The sequence below is a fragment of the Gavialis gangeticus genome, unplaced genomic scaffold (assembly GCF_001723915.1).
Source record: "Gavialis gangeticus isolate Ggan-Ray unplaced genomic scaffold, GavGan_comp1, whole genome shotgun sequence".
Classification (NCBI taxonomy): domain Eukaryota; kingdom Metazoa; phylum Chordata; order Crocodylia; family Gavialidae; genus Gavialis; species Gavialis gangeticus.
The window spans coordinates 11090763-11101282 of record NW_017729027.1 but is presented as its reverse complement, the minus strand read 5'-3'; the positions used below and the strand labels follow the sequence as shown (position 1 = coordinate 11101282).

Below are 10520 nucleotides of genomic sequence, written 5' to 3'. Positions count from 1 at the left end.
ATCGATTTGGGTGTCCAACCCTGTTTTTGCTGGGGGGTTTGGGAAGGGGAGCTGAACACCCCACTCCTGTTGAAGACTGTGGGTGCCCGTCTCGCCAAGCAGCCTGTGCCTGTCCCCGGGACGCGGAGGTGGCCCAGAGGGAGAGACCGCGGGGCAAAGCAGGAGCCCGGCTAGGGCCTGGCATCTAGCCTGGGGCCCGGAGCCAGGCAGCCCCACGGCGGGGGGCGGAGAACTACAACTCCCAGGGATCCCTGCCCCACCTTTCCCGCCTCTTGCTTTCATCTCCTGCCAGTGGGAGCCGGCTCCGGCTTGTGTGCGGGCGGCTGGGGCGCTGCGGCGGCACTTGCGGCGGCAGCTGCCGAGGCGAAGGGGCGTCCCGGGCTCGCCATGCCGCCCGCGGGCTGCTGCTGAGCCGCCCGCACAGCGGGGCTTGCTCCGCGCCTGCCCGCCCGGCCGGAGGATGGTCATCCGCGTCTTCATCGCCTCCTCGTCCGGCTCCGTGGCGGTGAGTGCGGCGGGTGCCCGGGCAGGGGGCGCCGCGCAGCAGGTGCGGGCTGGGGCTCGCCAACATCTGGCGCAGGGGCAGCCCCGGGGCGGGGGGAGTCTGTCCAGATGTGCGCTGGGGCCGGGGACCCTGCCGCCTGCTGACAAGGCGAGACGACCATCCCGCGGGGCTTGGGAAGTAAATAAGGGGAATATTTCCTTTAAAAGGACGTACGCCAGACGGAGCCCGGTGCCTCCTTTTATTCTAACCAGGGCTTGAATCACACTTGGACTCTTGCGCGGGGGTTGCAAAAAAAGAAAATTAAACCGGTTCATTAATTAACCTGCCCACCTTACGGGGGTCTGCAAAAAAAAAAAAAAAAATGAAACTGGTGGAGCAGTCCAGTGAGAGACCCCCCCAGTTATGATTTTTAAATCTTACAGGGGCTCTTGTCTCTTGTGGGGTGGAGGGTCAGCTCCCCCGCAAGCTTCCCTGTAATTCGCACCTGGATTCTGCCATTGCAGAGTCCTGCGGGGCGCAGCAGAGGGGCATCGGCGTGCCTGGAGCAACCAGGGCACCCACCGAGTGCAGTGCATGGCTTTGCTCTCACCCACAGTCAGGTGGAGCCAGCATTGGTCTCAGCAGGGCTGAGGGCAGCTGTGCCTACCTTTGCCCCCAGAGCAAATTAGTTCACGCTGTCCTACTTTTTGAAATCAGGACAGCGCCAGAGTATGAGCCGCATCCAGGGCAGATATGTGCTTACGCTTTGGAAGAAGGCTGAAGCAGAATAACATGGCTAAATTGATAGAGCTATATTTATATTTTTTAAATAACCCTCTTTTTTTAAAGAGAGATCTTGTAATCATTTCAGGAAGGGTTAGCTGGCTTAGACTTCCTGCTGGTAGCTGTGTCCCATAGATTAGCATAGGGAGTCCTACTGTGGCCCATGGATAGACACAGGGGGCCACGTCCAGACAAGTGCAGATGTGTGGTATGTCACACTGCAGATAGCTCTGTGGCGCATGCACTGCACATGCAGGCATTCCCCGCATTGCTGCTTCACAGTGGGGGGCGGGTTTGACCCAGGGTTATCCCGGGATCGAAAAACCCATGCCAAAAAAAGACAGGCTGGTGCAGATGGTGGCAGTGCACTTCGCCCAAAACTGGAGCCTGGCAGGCCAGAGTCACGCTCCGGCTGCCGGTCAGGCTCTCAGCTACAGCAGCACTACAACTGCAGCTCCCCAAGGCCCCCAGGATCCCAGGTAAAGCTGCTAGGGCCAGCACATTTGCCACCCTATCCCAGCCTGGATAACCTACCAGAGCACGCGCCATGAGGACAGGTGGCACTGGCACAATGTCCATGCTCATTTGGACACAGCCAGGAAGTCCTGCGATACATTGCTTTAGTTCGAAATAGTTCTTTTTTTTCAAAGGGCGCTGCACCAAACAACATAGAGGATATTAATAACTATAGACTGTCTTTTGACACACATATAAACAAAGCTTCAGGCCAATGGCTTGTCTGTGCACTAACAGGGGATATGGAGAGGGCACATCTCCTTCTTCCACCTAAGTTTTGAAAGGCATCAGTATGTTCTTTGATGGTTTTTATAGTTTTCTGCTGGCTAATTAATTATGCATGTGACTTATACATTTCCATATTCTTATTTAAAGTGACAGCTCATATTGCCATGAACACAATCAAAGTGTAAGTGTTCATCTAAATTTGTTCTTTAATGAGAGACATCAGAGAGCTTTAAATATAATTGCTATATTTTTATGCTTCAGCAGTGCCGGTAGTGGAAGTTTTACTTTTACTTTGTATAGGAAGATGTGGCACTATGTTCTTGTCTGGAGGTTTATTGTGTATTTGCTCCCTTTGGTCTTTTACTTTGCAATGTTTATTTTCAGTTCAGTAACATGGTAACAGGTATGTGGTTTGATACAGTTTGGCATGAAGTGTTTGTATTAGCTGTAAATATAGAACTATTAACTAATACAAACAAATCATCCATTTCAGTAGCCCAGTGAGTAAATACAGAACCCCTTCAGAACTCTACTGGTTCACTGAGTATTCATAATGGAAACTTTCCGTCCTGTTAACTGGCAGTCAGTTCATATTATAGCAGTGCAATAATGATACATTTAGTGTGTATCCCCTACTTAATAATGCAAACAATAGCAATTTGTTTTGAAGTTTTTTGTGGGGGACGAAGAAGGGGAATGTAGCTTGGTCCAGTAACTGGCTAGAATAGATAAGGGAGGTATTGGATGGGGTAGTTTTGCTAGTTATTACCCTAATGACAAAGAAGTCTTGTAGCGTGTGTTAATTTGCCTCTGCAAGATATGTTCACCCTGATTTGGAGCAGTGTAAGCCTCTTTGTCCTCACTGTCACCATCACTTTGCCAAACCTGACCTGATTTAATTTTCATGTCAGTTCATCTGGTGGACTCTTGCTGAGGATGCCATCCACAGTGCCAACAGTGATAGTGATTTATGTGACTGGACACTTGACCACTAGCAACTGGACTAAGTCCATTAACATTTCATACAGACTATTGGCAGCCATCCAACGGTGAAGACTTTCATTTGTTCCGTGAATAGGTGGTGTAGAGGTTACAGGCACTGTAACCCCTGACTATTCCTCTGGTTTGTTTATTCTTCTCTTCCTCTTAAGTGCCTAGGAGCCCTATTCATGGACCAGGATCCTGCTGTGCGAAATGCATATGAACACAGACCAAAAAGACAGTTCCTCCATTAGTGAGACAATATAGTGGTGAAGATTTGAATGTTATGTTGTGATGCTTAGAGGAAAGGAAAGACAATTCCTCATGTGAGGTCATGTAGCCTCTCCCTCCTCTTCCTGTTGTATGGAAAACAAGCCATAAGCATAACCAAACAGCCTGTTCTCAGAACACTTCAACATATCCTCTGCTATCCAAGGGGCAGCATTATCTTGCTGTTTGACAGTGACACTGGAAAGAAAGACAGCAATACATCTCCAGGGCATCACACTGTCACAGGAACAGACCTGGAAGAAAGGTGTGGTTGATGGATAGTCACTATCACGGCTTGGACAGCTTGGGTCAAGTTATAAGATATCTGTCCCTGAGTGTAGGACTGTTCTCTCCAGTGTATGTACTAACATTCAGTCCAATGAAGTAGGTTTGAAATGGCTTAGGTAATGAAACTTCCATCATTTCTCCACATTGTGTCTGCCCTTCTGCTATGGTTACGCTGCCTTTGTTTCCGTACAGTTTGTAAATAAATTAATGTTAGGATGTTAGCAAAATTATTTTGCTTTCTTATTAACTGTTTTAATACTGATTATGCCATACAAACAGAAACAGAAGGAAAAAAGAAATCACAAGAAGTTACAAAAATATTATTAAATACTGGTACTTACTTAAAAAAAACAACAATCCAAAACCTAAACCTGGTATGCCTTCAAAATAACTTCCATTGAAATGTACTTTTTCTTCCTTAATGGCACTTGATTTGTGTCAAGAGGGGTGCAATATATACAAAAATAAAATATATATTGTCATATGGATGATTGCATATGATGGTGTTGTAGTACTGATTTAGGTGGAGGGATGGAAGGTTATTGAAAATAGTGAACATGACTGGCTAGTTTTTGCACATGTAAAAATAACTGTTTTCACAGTTTTGCAAAATCTCATCCTTACACGTGCTTTGTGCAAGTGCCAGCTTTCTGATACTCCATAAATATAAATTTAGGGGAATTTGTTGAGGTTATTTATTACCTGTTGCTTGACAGGACTTTTCTTTGCACATAAGACAAGTCAGGATTACAAGCTCTGCAAATCTGCAGTAACTTCGCTGATGTCCAGTACTGTAGCTTTGGTCAGAATTTGACCTGTTGTAGCTGTTTATAAAACTGGGAATGTTCTCCTGCAAGGTGTGTGGTTTGATTTTTGGATTTATTTGTCATTTCTCAACCTCGCAACAGCTGTTGTTATAAAACAAAAGATTTTTTTATGATACAGATTTATCTAGCCTCTAGTACAGGGCTTGGCTTCCTTATTATCTAGCTGACAATAAGTTACCCATTAATCAACAGGGGAATTCCACAGATCTCTTTCTCCTTCACCTACGATAAGAGTTTTGTTTGAATATGTTTGCATAGAGAGGCTGGCAAAGACAGGAAAATCACATTTTATTTCCAAGCACAAAGATAAAGCTGCTTGGCAAGCATAATTGGGCAAATCTACCATTTGTATAACTCTTTTGGAATCTCCAGAATCATGCCCACAATTTGTGCAGTGCACTTGGCTGGAAAATATACTGAGACTGTTGCTAGTGCAGTGTTCAGTTTGTTTAGGGATAGTCTCCTTTGGGACTGAACTGACATTCAGTTCAGTTCAGTCTGGTCTATGCCAAGGTAAAATAAAAGCTATTCTTCATAAACAGCTTTAAGAGATTAGAGGTGGATGGTATATATCAGGCAGGGTTAGAGCTCTTGGAGAAAGAGTGACACCAGGACGTGAGCTCACAACCTGCTGGTCTAGAAAACACACCACAACACCAGCCCTGAAGAGCAAGTGCTGGCCCCTTCCTACCAGATGACCATGTTAACATACACAGGTTTGCCCAACCACACCCCACATTAAAAAAAAAAAAAAAAAAATTTAAACCCTTGACTGATGGCCCTGTGCCCTCCAAGAAGAGGCCATAAGCATCCAGAAACATCCCCCTTTTACCTCCCAGCATCATGCGCAGCCCAAGACACACAATAGCTTCCACGGGTGCTGGCATCTTCGTGGTTGGGCCACAACTGCCCTGGCTGCCCCAAATTCAAAAAGAACAAAAGTGGCCATTTTGGCCCTACCAACTTCTACTTCCTCACAGACACTCCCAGTGCTCCAAATGAAGCATGGGCTGAAATCTGGGTGGAACAAAGCATGGGCCGAACCCCCAAAGGGGTCCATCATGCCATGCTGAGGCCTGCAGTTTTGCACCCTGGAGCCTTGCCACTAGTCCAGTTGGTTCTGGGGCCCATGGCAGCTTCCATGTGTCGTGGTGGAAAAAAAAAATACTAGCACTTGCCAGGGCAGGCAATACACAGGTGACACATAGGCTTGAACTCTCAATCTGCTGGCTCAGACCACAGAAACCACACCACAGCACCAGCCTTCAAGGAGAACACCTGGCTTTTCATAATCCCTTCCTACCAGCCGACCACACTAACATATATAGGTTTGCCCACCCACACCCCACATTTACAATTTAAACCCTTGACTGATGGCCCTGTGCCCTCCAAGAAGAGGCCATAAGCATCCAGAAACATCCCCCTTTTACCTCCCAGCATCATGCGCAGCCCAAGACACACAATAGCCTCCAGGGGTGCTGGCATCTTCGTGGTTGGGCCACAACTGCCCTGGCTGCCCCAAATTCAAAAAGAACAAAAGTGGCCATTTTGGCCCTACCAACTTCTACTTCCTCACAGACACTCCCAGTGCTCCGAATGAAGCATGGGCGGAAATCTGCGTCTCGGCATAGCATGCTGAACCCATTTGGGGTTTGGCATGCCATGCTGAGGCCTGTGCTTTTGCACCCCGGAGCCTTGCCACTAGTCCAATTGGTTCTGGGGCCCATGGCAGCTTCCATGTGTCATGGTGGAAAAAAAAATACTGGTGCTCACTAGGTGTGGGGAAGGTATAGTGGTGACACATAGGCTTAAACTCCTAGCCTGCCAGTTCAGACCACAGAAACCACACCACAACATCTACCCTCAAGAGCAACACCTGGCCCCCTCATAATCCTTTCCTACCACATGACCACACTAACATACATAGGTTTGCCCACCCACACCCCACATTTAAAAAAAATTAGGAAAAAAAAAAAAAATTAAATCCTTGACTGATGGCCGTGTGCCCTGCAAGAAGTGGCCACAGGCAGCCAGAAACGTCCCCTTTTTGCCTCCCAGCATCATGCGCAGCCCAAGCCACACAACAATAGGCTCCGGGGCTGCTGGCTTCGTGCTCGGGCCACAACCGCCCCAGCTGCCCCCAAATTCAGAAGGAACAAAAGAGGCCGTTTTGGCCCCACCAACTTCCCTTTCCTCACAGACACTCCCAGTCCTCCGAATGAAGCAGGGGCCGAAATCTGGGCCTTTGCAGGGCCCTTCCTCTTCCTCACTGTTGTGCCTGCAAGGTGCTTTGGTTTCTTCTCAAACCATAGTATTGCTTACTATGAGAGTACATGTTCAACACAGCCAGGTGTGGCTGTAGACTGATAAAGCATATGTGAGACTATGTACAGCCTGGGTATATAACCAGTATTGCTGCAAATAAAGACAGCAACAGTAGTAGCTGTAATAAAGGAAACATTGTTCAGAATACAGTCCCTGAAGTCCTTTCAAAATGTGTTTTAGGTGCAGTTCATAAGGTCATAAACACTTTGCTATTTAGGACTCCCCCCAGGCCCACGCTCATTGACCATTTATGTTGAAAACCCTTAAACTTGACCTGTGATGACCATCTAGATAACCCAGAAGTTCTACTGAACTTTGGGGTCTGCGGTCAAGGCATTTCCTAGCCCACTTGCAGCATGTTCAGAACTCACGTGGGTGCTGGAAACACAGGAAATTGGCCAACAACAAAGCACTGATTCATGAAGACAGTGAGGTCTTGGCATAGGACTCAGAATCAGCAACTCTGAGTTGTCATTCTGGATTTTTCAGGTGACTTTTGACAAGGTGTGTAGGTTTTCTATATCTGTGTTACCCATCTGTAAAATTAGGACAATATTAACACTTAAATGTCACATGGATTAACATAGTTATACATGAAAACATATCTACTGGGGTACAAATGTACCAGCAAGAGCTGTCTGATGTCATCAAAGGCAAGAAAAACAAGGCTTTTGCATAGCACGGGATAGATTATCAAGCAGACTTAAGTCCCATTCCATACTGCTATTACTATTTGAAAAAAAAATCATTTTTATTCAGGTGATGTATTGAATATTCTGGTTCTAAGACTTGTCAGAGTTTGTCACATAATTTCATAGCGTCTGTTGCCGAAATGCTATGGGCTTTAATTAAGGCTGATGCAAAAATAAGCCTTGGAGTGCCACAGGATTCAAGTGACCTATTTTACATTGCTTTAAGCAAGAGAAGGAATGGGAGAGACTGTAAAGAGATACTGTCAGATTGTTTTAATTAAATTATTTTAGATGGTTCTAATTTGTGTTATCTAGAGAGATGTAGAAGAGGTTAGGTTTTATGATGATTTATGAAGATATTAGTCAGCTATATAAGCTGACTATATTTTATATATACAGGATGATTTTATCTTTAGAAATCTGAATGCAAGTCAAAGGTAAAGAATTGGGCCTCTGATGAGAAAGCAGCATTGTAGTATTTTGCAGACAAATATAATAATGACAGTTGTTTCATTAGTTTGACCCAAAGGTGCTCTCATCTTTGGGGAGTTAATCTGCAGAACAAAATGCCTTGCCTTTTACTTTGCATGCATTGTGAAAAAGCATCATACACATAGATTTGTGAGGATGACTGTTCGTGTGTCAAATTGAGACTTCCTAACCTATTTTATCTGTCTTTATGTAAAATACTGTTTGTCTTCAGAAGGCAGGGGTTATTCACTAAGTATTTTTTATTCCTCTTTTCAATTGCTCTTCCTAAATATTAAGCCAGCAATATTTTGTGTCTGTGTATATGCACATGTTGCAATAAATTGGCATCCTGCACTCTCTCTCTCTCCAAGCTCAGGTAAACAAAAAAACAAGATAAGTATTTTAAGTAAGAGCAACTCATGTTAGCTTTCATTGTTGAGTGAAATGCTGCTAGAATAACATCCTCCAGTAAATTGCATTAAAGAGCTATTAAGTGCCTCTGCAGCCATTAGATTTCTTTTCAGCATCCTCTCCCCTAGGATCTGCAAGTTATTGCATCAGGCCCCATGAGAAGGTGGGCAGGTGGAACAGTTTGTGAATAGTCAATACATGTTGACTCACATCGCTAAAAAAAGACACTAAATTAACTTCAGTGGGACCCATGAGTCACATGAGCTGGGTGATGTTCAGAGAAAGGTGCTAAAGTGGTTTGGCAAAATTCAGGCATTGCTGAACTTGGGGCTGGCTGAAGATGCACACACAGAGTGAAGAATTAATTCAATAGCTAATTTGTTCACTGTGTGCCCTTGTAGGTCACTCTGAACCCACCCCTTCTTCCTTCTCTCCAAACAGGAAAGGCCTCTTGGTCTTACCTGTTGTGAGATAGAGTCTCTAAAATCTGTTATTGAGAACCTGGGATCCAAGTACACCATCTCCCCTGTTGATCTAACTGGGTTTGAGGCACTTGTGTTTCCTCCCGTTGGGAACCTGCAGCTACAGCTATGTTGATCAACAATGTTTTTAAAGTACTTCTATGTCATAGTGGGATTTTTAAAAAACAAACAACATACATGCATATGTAGGCTTTTCTAACCTTTCATTTCACTACATACTAATTTAAATAGGCTTCCTGCTTAAGTTACAGGACAAAAGAAGAACCATCTCATATTACTTTGGAGTAGGAGCACCTTAGTCCAGAACAGAATTTCCACATGGGATGGCTGATTCTGGTATAGGTCGAGTGGCAAAATTACTGATATAGTTTTGCCAACGATTTCTTTGTATAAGCAAGTCGTAAGATAAAAAGATACTCTATTGACCCACCCTGATCACAGCTGACAGCATGCTGCTCTTGCCTAGCTCCCCTGTCTATGAAAATACTTATTTATACAGCTAATATGGGGTGCCCCCTTCAGACTTCATATAGATGATCACGGGCAGCTTTCGAGCGTTCTCCCAGCCCCGCCTGAGGGGTGTGTCCTTGGAACTTATGTGTCGGGTTACGCTGCACCCTGAGGAGAGCCCTGACAGTCACCTGCCACAGGTTGATTTACTATGTTCCCAGAGTGGGGTCCCTCCTGGGGTTTCTTGCAACTCCTGATGTCACGCACCAGGGGTGTTCTTGGGGTTCCACCTCCCCTACACCCCAACCAAGTGCCAACCTTCCGGGCCACTGGATGATGGGTCTTTGGCCCGTTCCTTGGTTTGCCTACTCCCAACGATCGTGGGGCGTACAGTTATCTCCGCCTTCGCTCTCATCCCTCCTCTGAGGCTCTTGCCTAATCTGGCCTTGATCTTTGTCTATGGCCCTGGACCCGTAGAGGGTCTTTCCTGGGTCACCCTTTGTTCACCCTCCAAGATAGGATAGGTCAAGAAAAGGAAAAAAAAAGAAAAAAAAATAACCAGAGGGTCAGGGTGTAGGCTTCTGCCCACCCCACTCACGGATCCGCTGTCTTAGACTGTCTCTGGTCCCCCAACGTCGCCCCTCTTCCTCACTGTCCTGCCGATTGATGTGGTTGGGCCCCACCAGCGTGGGGAGAGCCCCTTTTAAGGGATCTCCGTCTCGTCCCTATTGGAGCTGACGGCTTCCTTGGGACATTGGCTGGGGAACACCTTTGCCCCTCAGCGTCCCAGTCACTTCTGCCGCCATTTCCCCGCCATTGGCTTTTAGATTTGCTGGGCGGCGGTTTTTTATGACATCATCTGCTGGCATTGCCGCCAGCTGGCAATAAAAATCGGCTGATGAACCATGCCGGTGGTTCTCCTCAGTGCGACTCACTGTTCCCTGTGGGAGGTAAGTGTTTCTTCTTTTCAGGGCTCTTTCCTCGGGTATGTTGTCCCTTCCTTGGGTCCTGCCGTGGGAGGTTGTTCTGGAGCCTCCATTTTTGTTCCCCTGGGACATGCAGTATGGATACACGTAATGCAGACTGGTTAAATGCAGTTTAAACTTGAAGCAGACAGATGTACAAGCCTGCTAAACCAGTTTAGAGCTTCCTGGAATGGTCAAAAATCAGTCAAATTCTTCTGAACCAGTTCACTGCGAACTGTGTAGTGACTAAGGCACTTTACATAAAGTGCTGTGAGTTAGAAGCGACTAAGGAATCTGAGTGCTGACACAGCTGCAGGCCCCTGGCACTTATGTAAAGTGCCATGAAT

The 10520-nt window shown here is 46.1% G+C and overlaps 1 protein-coding gene across 1 annotated transcript in view; it reads left to right on the top strand.

The window, feature by feature from the left end:
- Positions 1-308: 308 nt before the first annotated feature.
- SH3BGRL2 (SH3 domain binding glutamate rich protein like 2) overlaps positions 309-10520 on the top strand; it is an 83011-nt gene continuing 72799 nt past the window's right edge. Inside the window, exon 1 of the mRNA XM_019520442.1 lies at positions 309-505. Within this exon, the coding sequence (XP_019375987.1) occupies positions 461-505 (45 nt within the window). The 5' untranslated portion in view covers positions 309-460. The remainder of the gene's footprint in view (positions 506-10520) is intronic.